General features: G+C 40.8%; 1 protein-coding gene across 2 annotated transcripts in view; it reads left to right on the top strand.

Moving 5' to 3' along the window:
- Positions 1–21062, top strand: part of susd6 (sushi domain containing 6) — a 43611-nt gene that overhangs the window by 16579 nt on the left and 5970 nt on the right. For both annotated transcript variants that reach the window (XM_051960924.1, XM_051960925.1), the window contains exon 3: positions 20164–20358. In XM_051960924.1, coding sequence (XP_051816884.1) covers positions 20164–20358 — 195 coding nt within the window. The remainder of the gene's footprint in view (positions 1–20163; positions 20359–21062) is intronic.

The following is a 21062-nucleotide window of genomic DNA, read 5'->3' as shown; positions in this document are numbered from 1 at the left end:
TATGTTCATGTGTGAAAACGGGGAATGGCTTTCCTCGGGCCTGAAAAAGTGGAGTCATAGGATAACGAAAATAACAGCGAGAAAGGGGAGGAGAGAAAGCTAGGGAGCAGAGGCTTGCCTTTACAATTTCGTTTGCAATGTGTGTTTGTTTCTGACAGCTGATTGTTGTCCATTCATGGCTACAGTTGAATGCATTTTTTTCTACCCAATCAAGGGCTGTTGCACAGACAGATCATTTTGTTTTGGCAGTGTGCACGACCAATCTAAGGATATAAGGATTTTTTTGCTCAAAAGCTGAGTTTTGGGTCTTAAGGAACAAGACTTGACAACTCTCATTTCTCAATAATAACAGAGTAGACTGTAGTGGCGAGCATAGCGTCATTGCTCTGACCACAGAGGAAAATATCTGAATGAGCCATGCCCTAATTCTGGCGTCTTCAAACAGCTGTAGACTTTGAAACTTGTTGCTTTCTGTACAAAAAACAAAATGGTGTCTGTTTACCAAAAAAACAACAATGTGTGAGTATACCTGCACACTATTCCAACCCTTGCAGAAAGTTTGCTAGACAGGTGAGGTTTACAAACAGTGCAGCCCAAGGGAGGGGGGAACAATGGTTCCTGTGCAATGAACTGTTCAGAATAGTTCCCTTAAGTCCTGTTAGTAAGGCGGTTTGCAGGCAGGCAGGAAGAAAGCAACACATTGGCTACTGCCTGCTATCTGAAATGTGAGAACAAAGAGGGCTTTTAGGGAGTGTTGGAGGCTACAGCCCAAACCACAGCAAGCTGCAGCTCCACTAGATCACCAGTCAGCAATTAGGCTGCTAACCCACTCTGTATGTGCATGTGATGGAGTGTACTGAGCACAGTACAGCCCCTTTTGTATAATGTCTACGCTTTTTTTCCTTTCCCTCTCTCTCTCCCTCTCTCTTTCTCTTTCTTTCTCTTTCTCTCTCTCTCTCTCTCTCTCCCACCTCATTTCATTTTCTTTCTCTCTTTGCCATTAGCCAGGTGAGACTGGAGCCCATTAGCAGCAGTCTGGTCAAATCCATCAGCCTCTCTCTTTCATTACCTGTGTGTTTATCACTTGAGCCATCACTCTCTGCTCTCACCCTGTGTCATTTAACAGCTCTCCCAACCAATCAAGCCCTAAAGGGAAACTTTAAACGCCCCACCAGACACAGAAATACTCCATGAAAACAGATACTACAGTGTGGACAGGCAATGCACGACCATTTCATTCATTTTCGAAGCTTGACCAGACAGTTCCATTTCTGGGGAAGATCCCAGATGGACAGGATGATGACATTGCTGCCACCCAGTTTGCTAATGCTAAGTTTAGCATTGTGTGGGATTTCCATTATTTGACTCTTAATTTTAGGATGCCTGTACACCCAGAACATTTACTTTTGTACATGCACATTGTTTGTTGGTTGACTTTTTTTTTTCTTTTAAGGCTTTTTGGGGAAAAGGACCAGGTAAATGTCATGCAATAAATCTTTTGGACAGCTGGCAATCATACCAGGAAGTCACTGCTCAGGGAATACGCAGGTACTGGGTCATACATTATTTGACTAGTTGAATATGTGACTAGCTCTTCACTGATAACAGGTGCTACTTAATAATGGCTATTGAATATCTAAACAGGAAATGGTGGCACTGGCAGCATCAGGCACACCAAAGGCCAATTCTGATAACAAACACAGTATACTGATAGATAGTGTTGCTTAGCCACACCTATGTAGAGATCTAGAATTTCAGTGTGTTAAAAACGGTTAGCAATATGCAAATAGTAGAAGTGGAAGGGAAAAGCTTCTTGAAGTACATGTTGGAAATGTCAAGCTTACATATAAAATCTAGTCTACATCCTTGAACTCAGACTAGATGATACATGAAACTGCCTTTGTAATAACGCTGAGTGAATTTGAGAAAATATCTTATTGCTATTCTTCTGACACATGCCGCATTGTGATCTGTGATCATTTCTTAATGTCAAGATTGACTTCAATAGGTGCCTTGTAATATATTTAATTATTCTGATGTAGCAATACCACATGAGATGGCATCCAAAGTTGACTGTGACACAAGGGAAACGGCATAACACAACAGTTTAAACATTGGGTCAGATGTACTACAAAATGTATGAAATGTGGCTATTAAATACTGAGACCGGGTTTATGTCAGTTTAACCACAGCATGCACACCCGAACCATATAGTATCCATTGATCAATCATAAACAAAGCCTCAAGCTTAGAACATTAGTTTCATTAAATAGTAGCCATACTTATCCAAATATCCAAAACTGTAGCTTTTGCATTTCACTTATTACATTGTTTCAAATATTAATTTTAATTTGAAAACAATTCATTGTTTAGCCCTGCTAATGCTTCAGATATAGTGTTAAAACGTAGGTCGTTCTTATTATAAAACTTGTCACTTTGCATTGTTTAAAGCTTTGGTTTTAGGCATGTCTTTGGAAACTGACGATAATTTTGAAGCAACATTAGGGCTGGGGAGAGGAGTAGCAGTTTGTAAATTGTTTTCCAGTGAAATGCGTGTGGTTGTCTGAAGCAGCAGGCAGTCATAATGATTTCCAAAGGGCCTCATCTGAGGGACCAGCCTGCTGAGTAGAGGACATCTCTGACTAATGAGCTGCTAAATATATCCCCCAGCCTCTCCTGTCTTCTGTTGCTTATCCTGCTATTTCCCGTAGTCGTTTGTTCTCTCTTTTTCTTACACTTTTTCTTCACTTAATGATTTTATGGTTTTCACCATCTTTTTTGTGTTTTGTATTTTTTGTATTTGCATCGTCAGGCTGTCTCCTTCAAATCACGCCAAAGTTGATGTTCATGTTAATCCCTTTCTTTCTTTGCCTGTTTTTAAAAAAAATCTCTGTTTGGTCTCCTTTTTTCTGTCTTGTCTCTTCCCCCTCCTGTTCCACCTCCTCTTTGATGCGTGTTTTTCAAGCCCACTGAAACAGTGTGGGCTGTTTTTTTGTCACACCGTTAGTCAACACCAGCGTTCTGTTCAAACAAGTTCATCAGCTTACACATAAGGCACTGATCATCCCACACACATATGTTGAATGTGCCAGTGGTTGAGACATCCAAGCTGTGTGAGACTGTGAGCAACCATGATCAGTGCTTATGTTGTGGTTATAGCACAGTTTTCTGTGCTACAGAATGGCAGGGTAAAAAAAAAAATGATATCCTGATGGCAAACTGAATGATTGAGGTTTACTCACCTAACCAGTTTTATTTGAATCTTAAGATTGTTGCTCAGTTGTTTACTGGCATTAGTGACAAACAAGGGAATAAAACCTTGTGGTAGTTTGCCATTCAATGGGAAACAGTGGCACTAAATGTTTTACTTGCATTAGCAGTAACATCAAACAGCAAATTTCAACTCTCAAGCACAGAAATTCTAAGGTTACACAAGGTTTTTAGTTGGTTTTGCACAACAGCAGCTCATTCAGGAGTGGTAGCTATCATATTTGGACCAAAATATCATTAGTGTAGCTGTAACTCGCTTTAGTGAAGTCCAGAGCGGATATGTATATGTTCAAGCCTCAACACGCAAAGCTGTACTGACACAGTGGAATCGGGGCAATACTTTACTGCTTCCCACACAAGCCCTTCCTGTTGATTCAGCTCTTAGCTTTACTGCAACTTCAGCTTCGTCAGAAGCTTTCATTAAAAATTCTGGTAGTTTACTTGTTTGATAACTTTTTCAGACTGGATACTGACTACTCAAACACAGTCAGTCTTTAGCAGCAAAAATGAAGTTGGTCTGACATACTTGCAAATAATGAGCCAAGGGGAAGGGCTGGGCTATACATGTGCTATCCTGCCGCATGTGTGCAGCTTGTTGTCATGGGCGGAGGTGGTGTACAGCTGTTTCTGTTTAAGTGACTGCACTTCAGCTAAAAAGGCTACATCATTGCCGTCTTTTTCTTTTTTTTGCAATTTCTGCTCCAATATCTGTTAAATAGAGATTGTAAATGGGAGGAAAGAGTGGATGACACAACACAATTCATGACTCCTCGCTGATCACCATCCAGAGAGAAGTCTGCACATAGACTTAAATTCAGAACCACATGTTTGAAGCCCTAAAAGATACTTCAGTATTTCTCTCTTTGGTGATTTGCAAGCCTAAGCCTGGGTCATCACCTAAAGCATGCCCTCATAATTTCTATACCTCCCTCTTCATCAGCTAAAATTCACTTTATACTCTGACTATATGGTTCATGCGTTGGTCTCATTTTTGCCATCAGGTTGTCTTAATTAACATTCACTTTTTCCTATCCAATAGTCATTATTTCCAGTTTTTTTGTTTTCCTCTGTCAAGTCCCATGCCTCAGACTGTAAACAGTCCATTAGATAGTGTTGAGATATTTTGAAGTCAGTTGGCTTAGCTCCACTCTAATGTTCTTTGACCTTATTGCATCATCTGTAAACAGCTCTCTGTGACAAATAGCAGCCACATGGCAGAGGTCTTTGTATAGGCTACCCTGAAATCCATTTGGATAATTGTGTTAGGATTTATGTGCTCTATATTTATTTGCATATCTATTTATACAGGTTTTTAAAAACGTCAAATGGCCATGTCAAGCTGTCAGACTGGAGAAATGTATTTAAATTACTGGCTTTATCCGACCACAACCCAAAACACAAGTAATCAGTTTATAGTAAGATGAGAAATGTGAGCATTTGTTTATTCTTTAACTTATTAAATGACTGAAAAGGTTGTCAAAGGTGAATTTTATTGTGTGTATGTCTATACACTAACCATTTTTGTGCAATAAGCAACAAATTATTTCAACATGTTGGACAGCTAGGTCTGCATGTGTAGGCTGAAGTCATTGTACATACCAGCTTTCCTGCTATCCCACATTTATTTGTAGCTTACTTTATACATTTTAAAATAGACTGAAACTTGCTACTTGTGACATATAATGACTCAAGGCTTGATGATTATGTTAGAACATTTATTTCAATATTTTGAGTAAATAACTTTACTTTTTAAATTCTGTTGTTTATCAAAGGCTCACACAGCTAAAAATTAGCATGGGTAAATTAACCTTCCTGAGAGGATATGTATCTGCTGTTTGCTGCATTGGAGCTCTAGCCAGCAGTATAAACTGTACTTTGTAAAATGTTAGGTTTAATTATTGTTTACTTGAAAGCACATCAGTGTGGATTCAGTAGTATGTTGTTGACTTACAAAGATGTCTGTGTAGGTTCTCATTCATCCAGGTCATGGTTATCCAAAGTAGTTTAAATCAATCCACTGGACTTTAAGAAAGTTCCTTGAAGATGTTTCATCTCTCATCCAAGAGGCTTCTTCAGTTCTGGTGGTGGTTGGTGTTGCCTCAACTTTTAAACCTCTGTAAGGTGTGTCCAGGGCTATTATTCCAACGACCGATACCAAAACTCAACTGACTACTCAACGATGGTCATTGTGAGTATCGGTGGGGGTCGTTGAAATGCACAGATGTCACTGAGCCCTTGTGTGCTAATGGTGGTCATTAGCATGAGTCTGCTGAGTAGTTCCTTTGGGGAATTTTGAAAGGACCTGATTGTAAATTGGCAAAAGATGATATTGCAGACCAATGATGGCCAGAGATGGCTTCTCTACTTTGACATGGATGGCTTCTTTCACTCCTCTCTCAAACCATCTGTCCTCCCTGTCCAAAATCTGAACATTGGTGTCCTGAAACAAGTGTCCTTCTTCCTTAAGGTGAAGGAAGACTGCCAAATCCTGTCTTGAGGAATTGGCTCTCCTGTGTTGAGCCATGTGCTTGTTAAGTGGCTGTTTGGTTTCCCCTATGTAGAGATCTGAGCATTCCTCGTTGCATTTAACTGCATACACCAGGTTGCTCTTCTGGCTGAGTGGTGTGGGGTCTTTTGGGTGGACCAGTCTTTGCCTGAGGGTGTTATTTGGCTTTAAAAAGACAGGAATCTGGTGTTTGTTGAAAATCCTCCTCAGTTTTTCAGACACATATGGGATCACTATATTGTTGCGCCTGCTCTCCTTCTCTTCCGTCTTCACTGGGTTGTTCTCTTTTCTGGATCTTGTGTGAGCCTTCACAAAGGTCCAGTCAGGGTAGCCACAAGTTTTCAGTGCCCCTTTCAGGTGTTTGTTTTCTTTTTCCTGGCCTTGGGTACTTGTGGGTAACTTGTCAGTGCTGTGTTGCAGGGTCCTGATGACTCCTAGCTTGTGCTCCAGTGGATGGTGAGAGTCAAAAAGCAGGTACTCGTCCGTGTGTGTTGGTTTCCTGTATACCCCAACACTCAGACTTCTGTCCTCTTCTATGCAGACCTCACAATCCAAAAAGGGCAAAATGTTGTCCTGTACATCCTCTCTGGTGAACTTGATGTTGCTGTCCACAGAATTGATGTGTTCAGTCAAAGTTTGCACCTCATGAATTCTGATCTTGACCCATGAGGTTGAGGTTTGTTCTGTCGCTGAGGGTGTTGTCTTGTAGAAACCGTTGCGTCACTGTTTCCACCGCCTCCATTGTGGGAACACATGTGAATAGGGAGGTGACATCGTAGGATACCATGGTCTCATCTGTATCCAATCTCAGTCCTCTCACCTTTTCCACAAAGTCCATGGAGTTCTGTACATGGTGAGGATTCTTCCCTACCAACGGGGCCAAGATGGTGGCTACATGTTTGGCGACGTTATAGGTGACAGAGTTAATGCTGCTAACTATAGGTCTGAGGGCGGCTCCTTCCTTATGAATTTTGGGGAGGCCATATATGCATGGAATGGCATCCCCAGGGTACAGGCGATGGTATTGCAAGCGGTTTATTGTTTCCTCCTTCTGTAGCTTCTGTAGGCAATCCACAACCTTCTTTTTGTAGCTGCTGGTTGGGTCGCGCTTCAGGGTCTCGTAAGTGCTGTTAAGCAAAGATCAGAATTTGAAACTAAAGATGACTAGACTTGCCTCTTAGTTCAAATTTTCTTGACAATGCTTGCTTTACCTATACTTACAACTTATGGAGAGTTTCTTCAGAGCTTGATATTTTCTTAGAATGTTTCATTGACTGTGCCAAATACCGGTAGGCTAATCCTCGCTTTTACATTGGTTTCAGAAGGATGATGAAGAGAGTGATGGGTGGAGATGCTGATACCAAGTTGTTTGCCCCTGGTCTACATCCTTAGCCTCTGACACACTGAACACAGTTCATTGCTTGCCATTACACACTCATCCATTCATTTAAATTACTGGTTGCTGTTTACAAATTTTGTGGGCTCAACTATTCATATTCTGACATTTGTGTTCATTAGTTATTATCTGTAAGGAGACAAAGTCTCTGTTGCTGTACTCAGAGCAAAAAAAGGACAAGAAATGGAGTGATGGAGAAATTTCGGTATTAGTCAGTGCAATCTGTCAGAAAGTGCCTGGATTTTCGACCAGGAAACCTTACCAGCAAGTTTACCTGAGGACCTGCAGTATTCATGATTGCTTTTACCTAGTGCCTGCTTTGGTCAGCTTCCCCTTATTATTGAGAGATTAGTAGCAATTTCAGGATTTAGTACTCTACAGTTAATGTTATGGGAATCTGAAATACTGTACTGCCTACTAAACACATAAGAGTGTTAGCATGTAAAGACCCACAAACATAGGGCACCCATTGACAACAAACAACATACCACTTTTGTCATCAGAGCAGGCTGCATGTGTTGGACACACTTGATGCTGTTTACCCTCTTAGTGACTTGCTTGAGCAGTTGCCCTATCAGAGTTCAGTTGGACTATTACAGTCATAGGACTGTAACAGTGACTGTATTGTTGAAAAGAGCTGCAATTTAGAGTGTAGAACACAATTTCTGTCTTTGCTGCCATGTTGTTCTGACAGAGGTGTCTTACCATAATCCGATATTCTACGACATTAACATAATGAATTTAACAATTATTGTGGTCCCATATGACTGCTCCATTTAATGTTGCTGTCACTCTAGCCAGGCTGTTGTCTCTTTAACATTATGTGGTGGTTTTGCAGTGAACCTCTTTACCAAACACCTCAAATGGGACAATAGATATACTGTAGATGGCCAGAAAACAACAGCCAGATGCAGATTGAGCTTTTCTTTTACCACAATTTTTTATTTTTTTTTCCATATTAGTACAGCTTTTACACTGACCAGAACCAGTGGTTCTGCTCCTAACTACTAACATATCAGCGTACCAGCTCTGATAAGCAGGGTTGGGATTATCTCCCTGACTTTCACCTTCAACAAATGTCCCAGACTCAGCACTCATACCTCTTCTAGCTGGCAGGCTCAAGCTGCTGAAATATGATCAGCCCACAGTTGCATTGACAATTTTTTTGGTGAGGGATTTGTGTGTGTCTGAACACATGCAAGTGTGTGTAGGAGGGGTCCCACACACTCTTTGTTTTCCTGTGAAAGCTGAGAAGAAGGAATGTCTGCCTCCCAGCTGTCCTCAACAGTGAGGGTAATGGAAGAGAGAAGGGGAGCTCACTGTTTTCCTCTAACATCCTCCCATCTGTTACATGCAGGCTGAGAGTGTGTGTGTATGTCTGTATTTAGGGGTCACACAATGGTGGTACTCCCCCCTGCGATGAACCGCTTTGGCCTCTCATGCATATTTAACCCTTCAAATGCAAAGTTTTCTGTTGTCCTCTTGGAGGCACGCTGTTTAAATCTGTCACTGTGCCCCATCCCTCAGTGAGCAGGGACAATAGGGTGTATTGGCAGCACACGTGGCTTGCTAAATGCATTGCAACAGCAGGGAACAAGTACGTGGAGAGAGGCAGGATGTTTCTACGTGTTTAGAGAGTTCCTTCACACTGGCTGCATGTGGCGTGTGTGTTTGTTTATCTGTGTTTCAGTTGCTGGAGGAGATGTGGCAAGTTGATGGCTCAGTGTTCTGGAAATTCTCCTTTGGAGGCCAGCAGGTGTTTGATTTTCTGGCAAATTTCCTGTTTACCTTAGAAATTACATTGTTAGCTTTGGCATCAACATTGGTTGACCTTTTTTAGAGAATTAGTGGTGATGAAGCAAGTGCCCACAGCTCTATCTGGCACTCCTAACAATTCACACACACAACACAGATAGGATGTCAGTAAGCAACACAAACCTGCTGTTTACTAAGTTGCCTTGGGACACCTGTAACTTACACTGTCATTGTCAGTAAACTGTCCACCTAATCAAATAAATGAATACATGTATGTGTACTCATGCTTTTGTATAAAAGTATTGGTGCCTCCCTCACACTACCCATTCTCCCCCTTCCTTTCTGAATGAAGTCCTTCTACCTTCTCCTGAGGCTCAAGACTTGGAGCATTAGCAGTTTAGTAAAATGGCTTTCATACTTAGAAATATCTGCTGTTTTGCTGCCTTCCTAACAGTAATAAGTCTACGTTTTATTTTATGTTTTTCTCTTTGTTTCTGTTTTTTTATTCCCCATAACTTTTTCCCGTTTCTCAAAAAATTGTGTTTTAGCTCTCTATCTATTTGAGTCTGTGCCCAACTGTTATGAGCAGACAGAATATAAAAGCAGAAATGAGTAGGACTGTCTGTGCCAGTGTAACACCATGACAACTGGCTCTAAGTAGAACTTGACACTGCTAGTATCAGTCACTCACACAATAATCTTCCCATGTTGCAATTCCATATCACCTACCTAGATCAGCGTATTTGTTGTCACTTTATACTGTGTGAGGTATCTCTCTCTAAAAATTCATGTGTGATATTTGTGTATGTATGAAAGAATAAAAGTGAGTGAAGGAAGATATTTTGCACATGTATTATGGCTTCTCTAAAAATTTCTAACTTAGTGTATACATTACCAGTTTATGTTTCAAATACCTCAACTGCCTGAAAATTAAGGAATACTTTACCAATATTCACATTTGTATCTTATCTGAGTACACCAATTCAGACACTTGTCATGCATTCCAAAATTTCAATTTCCACCACATAGGAGAGTATTTTGTTTTGTAAAGAAAGTACTTTTTTAAATGACAATGTCACCCAACCATCTCTAAAAATTAGAAAGGGACAGGAGGTTATATTATTCCAGAATTGGTCTTCTTCTTATGGCTCCCAATGGTTTCAGAATTAAATTGAAAAACTAGTGGTTGTCTTAAGTGCATATTACTCAAGGGATGAAGTGAGTTCATGTGATAAACATTTTTAGTTTTAAGTACTGCAGTTAAACTACTGGTTCTCTAGTAAGGAAAAGAGTTGCAGTGATTAAGCCAATCTATGTGTTCTTTTCAATTTGAGGTCCAGTATTTTAACCCTTTAAGCTTCAGTGTACCGCCGGCAGTACACCTACTAATTTGCATAGGAATTTCAAGAATGTCCGACGGCTGCAAACACAATTATACAAACACTATACGCCGATGGAAAGCTTAGATTCTCATGAATCTGCCGGTATAAACCACTTTCAGATGCGATTACCACAGCGGGTGAGAAAAACACATTTGTCTGACAAAAACAAATATTCATCCATCCATTCTCTATACACGGCTTCAACGCACACAGCGCGACTCACATTTCCGGGTTTATTATTACACACAAAAAAAAAGATTCCACAAAAAACGGCCATAATCCAACCTTTTACATCCAGATGACACAAGCCAGTAAACTATTTTATCCAAAACATGTCCTGAAGTCGGTATAAAATCCCCGAATCGGTCATTTTCAAGGAAATGCACCTCGCGATGCCCGTCCAATATTCCCTGTATTTTTCGTAATTTTTTTTATTTAAAAATAGAATATTAGCGATTTTTTGTACTGAAAACGGCTGGAATTGACTGAAGCTTAAAGGGTTAATGATCAGGCATTTGATGTGATATTGTTATGAACATCTTGACGCACAAATGATGTAGAAATTAGATGATGATATTTGAATGATTCAATGAAATGTTAATTGTTTGGGTGTTTGAAAATTTCTTTGGGCTAAAAAAATCTTTACAATAATTGATAAGTGAGTTGTTACATTAATTCACTCTTTTTTTTTTTAAATTGTTACAATAATTGCTAAAAAAAAATCATGGTTAGGTGCTGCCATAGACAGAACGGATCAGAGCCATGTAGAAAGACAGTTAAAACAAACCCTTTCTCTCAACAGTGATGATTATACCTATCAAGGTGTCAGATAATGTGTATTTTGATCATCTATACAGTAAGTGTGAATTAGTTTGGATGAGTGCTTGGTTGTTAAAACTGGGAAAGCTTCAAGCAGAAAAACTGGAGGACACACCGTTTGCCTGTTTTGAATAGTTATGTTTTCGCCCACATCTGATTTGCTTTTATAGACTAAGAACACCAGAAAGTATTTACACTCAAGAAGCTGGAAGCAGTTTTGCCATTTTTGCTTAAATTGCCTATCCGTAAAACGATTCTAAAAAAAATAAAATGTTATTAAAAGATTTTCTGTTAACTAATATTTCCGTGTTGTTTTACTTACATCAGCATTTTTTTAGGTTTATAACCAAAGATAAATTTAATAAGACACTGCTCAGTTTTCTTTCCTGTCAGACATTTAAGACAGACCATATCTACTAGCGGCAGACATGATTGTTTCCAACACTACCCCACCATGGACTCTGCTGCACTGTGCACTCTAATAACAACAGCTTGGCTAAAAATCGTATGGATTAGTGAGAGAGACAGGGGCTCGTGGCAAAAACAAAAACACCCTTGTCCCAGAAATGACAGCTACATCATCAAAAACAAAAACAGAGGACTTGGAGAGTGGCCAGCAAAGGACAAAATATATATTTACTAGGCCAAAGAGAGCATCATTATCCCGTCAGTTTTCAGCTTAATCCAATGCACAGCCCCCCCCCCCCCCCATGGCATGTATTCATGCACTCAAATTCCCGGCTCCCCGACACACTTAAACACACAAACACACTGGAAAACACACCCTCTTTTATGACCTATTGTTGTATAGAGCGACCAAACAGCTGGCAGTAGAAGTCATCAGTATCTGATTTGCTTTAGAGCGCTCCCAGCTTGTAAGAGAAGATAATTACAAATTTAATTTGCCTGGGCAAAGAAGACTAAAACCCTTGTCTTTCCCCCATCCGTATTTCCCTCAATTCAACCCCCCCCCCCCCCCCCCCCCCCAGCTCTTAGTAGGCAAGTGCCATCGGTAACAGATGGGAAAAGGGAGATATTCACAGCCACTCCGGCACTTCAGAGCAAAGCAGGGAATATTAACACCCCCCATGGTCTTAGTCTCCTGCGGCACAGCGTAAGGCGCTGAATGTTAGGATTAGCAATCATCTTCATGGATGCTCTGCCCTAGCCCAGTCTTCCCACTACATGAAGGATTCTTCCAACCTTTTAGCAACTAAGCTCTTTGATCAGCTTTACAGTCATGTGCCCAGAAGATTTCTAATAGTTTAACCATTTTATATGCCCACTTTATTTACCTCAGTATGACAAATGTTAGTGTTTAGCTACTATTGGAGTCTTCAGTGGATATTGAATGCAAATGTGGGATAATCTGCATCTACATTTGCTACATCTTTAAACACAAATTTTCTGGACATGTCGTACACCTTCTATTCTATTTTGTCTTCTTTTTTTTTACCCATTCTTTCTAGTAGCTTTCTTAAAGCACTTGGGACTGTGCTTTATTCATTATTGTTTTTTGACATTTCTAAAAAACTTGCTCTTCTGAGCAAAGTCTTAACATCAGACCAGTGGGAGAACAGATTGTGTTTATCAGTGACTCATTCTCCTCCTCATAAGCACAAAACATGGTGTGCTGAAATCCACTCTGGCATTTCTTAGTGCTTTAATTATTTTTGTCCTGTGTGCTTTCAAACCCAGGCTGAGAGGGTGATTGAAAAGGGAGAAACATCAAGGTTATATCTTCACCACTGCACCATCTCTGGATTTATTATTTCCTTTAACAGGGTCTCTTCATTTGTGTTAGCCCAGCCCACGGTGGTATGTTCTGTGGCTGACTACTGCCTCATCTTCCCATTGTTTTTGTGCAGAACCTCTCCCTCACAAATGAACCTACTGTTTGACACTAACCTGCCACAACACGTCTCCTTTTGGCTTGCAATTGTTCAGTTCCGTCATGCTCTATTTTTCTCCACTGCCTTCCTTTCTGTCTTTTCCTCCCCTCCCCATCTTTCTGCCTGTTTATTTGATGATGAGTACATTTTCCTGTCGATATTTTTCTCTCTTCTTTCCTTCTCAGTTAAGCTTGTGTCAGACCTGCCAACCTGTACGCATTTTGCGTAGCAGGTACGCAATTTGACATCAAAATACGCTGGTACGCTCCGCCTCATTAAACTACTCAAAAAGCTGCACACATCTGTGAGTGCTGTTAGAAATGTGGACGTGCAATACTCATGCCTGACAACACGATGCAGCAGTGTAGGGGTGCAATTTCAACCAATCATCATAGAGTAGCGGAGAATAACGAGTCTGCCGAACCCTTGTTGGCCCGCTCTCTCCTGTCCTCTGCCTCCCTCCGCCTCTCTCCCCGTTCCCCGTGCCCCCACTCGCAGCAGCTGGCGGTTAAAACGGTAAAATTGTGTGTGTGTGTGTGTGTGTGTGTGTGTGTGTGTGTGTGTGTGTGTGTGTGTGTGTGTGTGTGTGTGTGTGTGTGTGTGCGTGCGTGCGCACGCGTGAGTGTACGTGTGTGTCTTTTGGCAAATATGTACTGTTAATAACGTTACTTTCACGTTGAAAATACGATGTCATATCGGGGGAATAAGCACTGAGAGTTTTTTTCCTATCGACATGAGCGCGAGCTCTGTGTGTGTGTGTGTGTGTGTGTGTGTGTGTGTGTGTGTGTGTGTGTGTGTGTGTGTGTGTGTGTGTGTGTGTGTGTGTGTGTGTGTGCGCGCGCGCGTGTGTGAGATTATCTGCAAAAAAAGCCGCACGACACAAGTGGTACTCAAAATATTTCACCAAGGTTGGCAGGTCTGTTGTTTTATGCTTTCCGCGTCCGCGAGGTCCGTGTGGCTCCGTGCGGACAAATAGCGTCATTTTAATACCCACGTATGGGGGTATTATTGTAGCAAAACTATTTGTCAATGCGAATCGAGAGTTGTCTGTCTGTATTTCAATCCATGTGTCCGAAGTGAGATTTGTCAATGTGAACTGAGATTTGTCAATCCGAACCGGAATCTTCAAAAGTCATCTGAAATTTTGTCCATCTGTAAATAGGTTTTCAAATGTGTAAAAAAACTGCCAATCTGTATTAAAATTTGTACATGTAATAAGATTTGTCCATGCGTACAAAGAGTTGTCCATGCGTAAAAGGAGTTGTCAATGCATACAAAGACATTCGTAGTTGAAAAATTTACGTATCCCACTACATATCAGCAGAAAATACAGACAAATCAGCAGTTACGAGTCTTTCGGTTTCACAATTGCCTGTTTTATTTTCACGTGACTTTACACTTCTGCCGTGAGTAAGATTCGTATCTGAACAACAATGGATTTTAGCTCCCTGATTTCAGGCTCACAGGTTCGTCCATGCTGGCTGCCTTCCGCTCTGCTGCCCTGTACCTGCGGCTCTCAGCGGGGAGACCGAGACGCCCCGTCTGCCCCAGTTGCCTGTCCACGGAGCCCCCGTCCTCACCATTTCCCCCGGGTGGCGGCGGCGGCGGCGGCCCGCTCAGGCAGTGGTCGACTCTCTGGTTGACACGGTCATTTCTCCAAGCCAAACACCATCTGTCCGTTCACCCCAGCACAGCCACACTTCACGGCCCCGGTCCCGACCAGGCGCCGCCACGCAGCTCTACGCTCGGGCATGCGCCGCACGCTCGTCCCATCTGGGCTACCTGGTTGATCCTGCCAGTAGCATATGCTTGTCTCAAAGATTAAGCCATGCAAGTCTAAGTACACATGGCCGGTACAGTGAAACTGCGAATGGCTCATTAAATCAGTTATGGTTCCTTTGATCGGCTCGAGGTTATCCCCGGATGGCGGTCACCTGAGGCATAGCACCGCCTGAAGCTTGCAGACAGCGGGAACTGCCGAGGTGCAGGGCAGCAGAGCGGAAGTCAGCCTGTGAGCCTGACGTCTGGGAGCTAAAACCCAAACGTTTTTCAGATACGAATCTCACTCATGGCAGAAGCATAGCAAAAGTCATGTGAAAAAAACAGCCAATTGTGAAACCGAACGACTCGTAACTGCTGATTTGTCTGTATTTTCTGCTGATGTGTAGTGGGATACGTAAATTTTTCAACTACGAATGTCTTTGTACGCATTGACAACTCCTTGTACGCATGGACAAATCTTATTTAAATGTACAAATTTTAATACAGATTGGCAGTTTTTTTTACACATTTGAAAACCTATTTACAGACGGACAAATTTTCAGACGACTTTTGAAGATTCCGGTTCACATTGACAAATCTCAGTTCACATTAACAAATTCTTTTACACATTGACAAATCTCACTTCGGACACATGGATTAAAATACAGACAGACAACTCTCGATTCGCATTGACAAATAGTTTGGCTACAATAATACCCCCATACCCACGCCTCCTCGAGTGGCCCGTCTCACACGGGAAATTTCTGCGCTGTGCACCTCCACATTTTACTAACTAACGGAGTCGCGTGGAAAAACATGGCAGAGGGCCAGGACCTCCTCGTAGCTGAAGTCTACAAATACGTGCACCTTTATGACTCATCACACAGAGATCACCGTGACAACCGGGTTATGAACAATTCATGGTGTGAAATTAAAACTAACCTCTGAAACGCTTTTATTCAGTAAAATGCCATGTCGTATGTGATGTAAACAATGGCAAACGTCTTCTGCTCTAGTTTAGTACCAAAGTAGACTAGGTAAACGTGTTTGCGATACACTGCCCCCTGCAGTTTGGGAGCAGACGCCGCACGGAGTACAAAGTCAGAATAGAATAGAATGCCATTTATTGTCACTATACACAAGTACAATGAGATTTAGTCACACAGTCTCTCGCATGGATTTCCATGCGGCTCGTTCGTGGGGAAAATACTGAGTGACACAAAAAGGGAACTTTTTATCAATCCAATAAAACCAAGAGTGATGGAAGAAAAAAATTATTCATAGTAATTGAAACCTTAAAACATCCCATTTAAGAAACAATGATGGAAGTTTCATTTTTTAAAAATTACTTCCTGTAGATGGCGTGCTCCTGTACGAATGTATTGTTGAAATCTGCTGTTGAGATTCCTCATTGACCGCTGCAAATTTTGAGGAGTATATTTTATATTCAGTCATTATATTTAAGAATTATTATTTGATTGAGGCTAAATTAGCCACAGAAAGTTAGCCAAATTTGCTTTAAAATTTCTTGGATAAACAATTCATATTAAAGCTGGCAGACTAATTTTCTGCTGATTGGGCAGTCAAAGTGCAGTTTTTGTACTTTTCTTTAGGTTACGTCATAGTGAATTCAATATATTTTGGTTTTGGACAATTGAATGTGGATATCAGGTAATTAAATGATGTTGTCTTGACTTGGAAAGTTATTTGACATTTTCACCATTTCCTTTTATGTACAAACATTTTAATTGCTTTTTCAAGAAAATGTTAGTAATCAGAGGATTAATCACTGATGAAAGTAATAGTTAGTTGCATCTGTATGACAAAATATCTTGTGATTCAAAAATATAGAATTTAAGAGAGTTATAAACCAGCCGTAATATTTACAGTAGTGGTTTTATCATATTTCTATAATAATTCTGTAATAACTGCATGTTTTGTTGCACTTAGAACTTCTTAAACACACACTCAAGCTGTCCCCAGCAGAATTCAGTTAGACACCCTTTGGTGTCATGCGTCTTAGCCTTGGGTGTGTCTTTGTTTGTGGGTGTTGACTTTGTTTCTATGTGTGAGTAGATGCTCGCATATTTGAGTATTAATCTTGTGCTGCCAGCTTAGAGCGATGTTTCTCTCTAGAGAGTAGAGGATGTTAGAGGCACTGCTGTGGAGATGGTCTCTCATTCAATCGCTAAACCCACACAGAGGCAAGACAAAGTGGCTGTTTGCAATGTTGGTGTGTTTGTTTATGTCAGGCAAGTGGTACAGCACTGCAATACACCATGGCTAATATGATTTTATAAATATTCAGACAAAGGATTAAATAATGAGCCATATGCAGGGTTCTCGCCTGGATTTTTTTTCAGCGTAACAGCAGGTCCTCCTGCATGCGCAATAGACGGGAACGGGTCAATCGACAGGAAAGTACGGCTGAGGTGGGGAGACATAAATTAACCTAGATAGGCATCCAGTTGATAAAAACAAACGCACATGGCGTTATCTGTCAAAATAACAGCGCAGCGGCCCTAATCACAGTGTTAACCCTTCCTGTTCGGCCCCCGACCGTGGTCAGGAAGCCTGGGGTTAACCCCCTTCACTTCTCTTTCACTCGCTCTCCCCCTCCCTCCCACACACACACGCTGCTCTCTCTCCCACTCTTATGACGGAGCCACACACTCATAACAACAGCGTAATCTTTGAAATGCGCTGGCGTAGCGGCCTTAATCACAGCATAATCTTTTAAACTGAGCGTAACGGGCCGTTAAGACTGCGTAACGGGCCGTTATGACAGCGTAACAAATGCGCTGGCGAGAACCCTGATATGCTCATCAGTGTTGATAGCTTAAGATTTTTATAGAGAGTATATAAAGAGAGTGTTTTAATTTCACTTGTTACTTAGAAAAACTACTGCATACTGCATAATTCTATTTAACTCAGATAAGATGTGCTGATAAAAAATACTAAAAATCCCTTGCTTAGTATGATGAGATTATTTTTTATATTGGCCAAAAGGATTTTTAAGTGTTTTGAGTTGGCATTTGAAAAATACTTGGCCTCCACTGATTCTTACATAACCATGTCACAGATGAGCTTAATCTGTGGTAATAAAATTGGTATGTCTGTATCTGCTTTTCACAGAGCTTGGTTGAGTGTTTAAGATCAGTCTTACTGAGAGTAAAGTCAGCCTCCTGCTGTCATGTCCCAATCTGCACAGGTGCTTCAATGTTTTGTCGATCTGCTGGATTTAGATGCTCTGCTCACACCAGATTGCAGCTCCAAATGTCTGTGTATATTTTCATGAGCATGTGCGTGGATATTGTTTGGAGTTTGGGAGTGCAGCACAAATTCAGATAATTTTTACTCTCACACTGTGATGAAACACTTGCACAGACTGAAGTAGCTGCTGTGGCACTGCAATATCATAGATGGGGCATGGAAAGGTGGATCAAAGCACGATTAACTTCAGGTCTTCTGCCTCATTCTGTGTTTATTGGCCGACTTAGAGCTTCAAGTCTGTCATCAGTGCAAAGCAAATGAGCCTCGCTAAATATTCTGTCTCTCTGTCAGACAAAAAGAACCAGTGACAGTGCAGGATGAAGAAAGTTTAATGAGGAGGAGATAATCGAGAGAAATTAGATCTATATGAAGCTTCTTCTGACATTTTAATCCAGTGTAGGCATTTGAGATATCCTCTTTGCTGCACCACGTAGCGTGTCATGTTGATACAGTGCTTCTCTAGTGCTGGTGTAAAAAGTAGCCTAGTTTCAAGTAACAATAACACTGAGCTTTAATTATCAGTTCAACCTGTCAACTTGACACGGTTTCCCTGTGAAAAGTTGTTTGACCCAGTAGCAGCTGCCTGTGAAAGGGTCCAGTAGACAGTTTATGTCAGCATAGTGAAACTACAGCACAACATTCCTGCTAATATATTAAAGTGTGATTCTTTAATATATTACTATAAAAAGTCAGAGTCACTGGAAAACTCTTATCAGGGTTCTCCATTAAACTTTTAATGGAGCCAGATATAACACATGCTGTTAGTGATCGCAAATACTGGTTCATTGGTACATTATTCTTCAAGGAACCAGGCCACATAATGTGAATAGTTTCTGTTTCCTCTGAAGACCTGTGCATCCCTGCATAAATTAAGACACACATCCTGTCCAGAGGCACTCTCAATTCTATTATATTTACTTACATATGTTATAAGTACTTTGTTACCCCACATTATTAAAATGTGAATCATGATCCCAAATTACCTTCTGGCATGGAGCTGATAGTTCCCTACATGAGGGAGATTAAGAGACGTTAGATCCTATTTATGTACTGTTCAGAAGCAGCCCTCCATCATTAAGGATTTTTTTTCAACTTTATTAAACATTTTGAATATTTTGGGCAAACAGTGTAAATTACAGCACAAGGTATAAAGAGAGAGAAAAAATAGACAAAGCATTGATTGTCACATCTGAATGTCAACACCCTACCCATCCACCACCCTCCACCGACTGCCAGGCCAAATACACAGAACACAAAACAAAAAATAAATAAATGAATGAAAATAATGAAAAAATAAAACAAATTATACACTCGAGAATAAGTAAATAAATAAATTAAAGGATAAAAGTGAATAAATACAAGTTAAATAAATACAAGTTAAAACCAAGGGGGAAAATGGGGGGGGGGGGGGTGTTAAGACAAATTTTGCATAAAATAAATACTAAAAAAATAAATAAGTGATTACTTGTATCAGTACACCAGTACAGAGGAAAAATGGATCCCAAGTAACATGAAATGATTTCAACAAGCCTCTAAGTGCAAATCTAAGTCTTTCAAGCTTCAAGTTGTAAAGCACCTCACAGACCCAATGAGACTGTGAAGGGGGACTGGGGAGTTTCCAACTAAGGAGAATCAGCCGACGGGCCAACAGGGTAGAAAATGCCAGGGCCTGCTTCAAATTTTTAGGAGCGCCCATGAAGGGAACAATGCCAAAAACGGCAGACAAACCATTTGGAGCAATAGCATAACCATATGCCTTAGCTAATGTATCAAAAATGTATGACCAAAATGACCCCACCTTAGCACAAGACCAGAACATATGTGGATGATTTTCAGGAGATAAATTGCATCTGCAACAGGAATCACTAACAGAAGGATATATTGTTGCTAGTCTGGCATTTATATAGTGACTTCTAAATAAGACTTTACATTGTATCAGCCTGTGCCGGACACAGATTGATGACAAATGAACAAGAGAAAGTGCAGATTCCCACTGTTGCTCTGTTAATTTGACATTGAGACTCTCCTCCCACATGCTTCAAAATCATCATTAAGGATTTTATTCAGCTGACTAATAATTATTCCCTTCACTTGCTTCTGTGTCTTTAGGTTGTGCGCGGCCACCCGGCGTGCAGCACGGAGACCTACTGAACCAGACCACATCCAACCAGGGATCTTTTCTCCCTGGTGCCCTGCTAACATATGGCTGTGAGCTCGGATACACTGCAGATGGACCCACCACCATCATCTGTACCAGTTCTGGAGCCTGGTCCCATCAACCACCACGCTGCATCAGAAGCAATGGTGAGGAACGCTAAAAAATACATTGTAATTTAGCAAACCCTGAAAACATCTTACTTTTTGTTTTTAAAGACCCCGTCTGGGAAAATCCTGTAACTTATTTACATGTCTATATAGTGTTTTATTATAAGCTTGAGGGCACAATATGAGCCAAATCATCTAAAACATTTTAGGATAGGATAAGAGTGGTTTCATGAAAGATAAACTTCTAAATATGGGACTACACAGGTTTGAGTTTATACAACTTTATTCTTTGACCAGAGAGGGACCTAAATAATTACAGTTTATAACACAACAATTTTTTAGTAGTCAGTGGGCAGAAAAAATGATAAATTGGTTGTTCTTAGTTGATTATACTCATATGTGCGACTAATTTGTTTTTCTAATTTAAAAATGATTGCAGCTTAGCAAACCTCTTGTAAAAAGTTCGATTTCATTGCTTTATGCTGCTAAGAACGCTTCTGTAATGACCTTGATAAAGGTACCTTTATGGACTTGTGAGGTAGAGCATGTTCTCATAACACGCATGACTGTGCCAAAACCGACATATCACCTAAGAGCAATGCATTGTATAACACAGAGGTTGTCCTTGAGAGCTAGCAGGGAGCACTGTGAAATTTCAGATAAAATCTAAGCACTCAAACCATGGGAGTAAAATGTGTCCACAGGTCGAAATAATACCAAACACATTCTTTGTACTCAACAAC

This window comes from Acanthochromis polyacanthus, chromosome 16 (genome assembly GCF_021347895.1).
Source record: "Acanthochromis polyacanthus isolate Apoly-LR-REF ecotype Palm Island chromosome 16, KAUST_Apoly_ChrSc, whole genome shotgun sequence".
Taxonomy (NCBI): Eukaryota; Metazoa; Chordata; class Actinopteri; family Pomacentridae; genus Acanthochromis; species Acanthochromis polyacanthus.
Note: the sequence above shows the minus strand (reverse complement) of the source record. Positions and strands in the feature narration are given on the sequence as shown.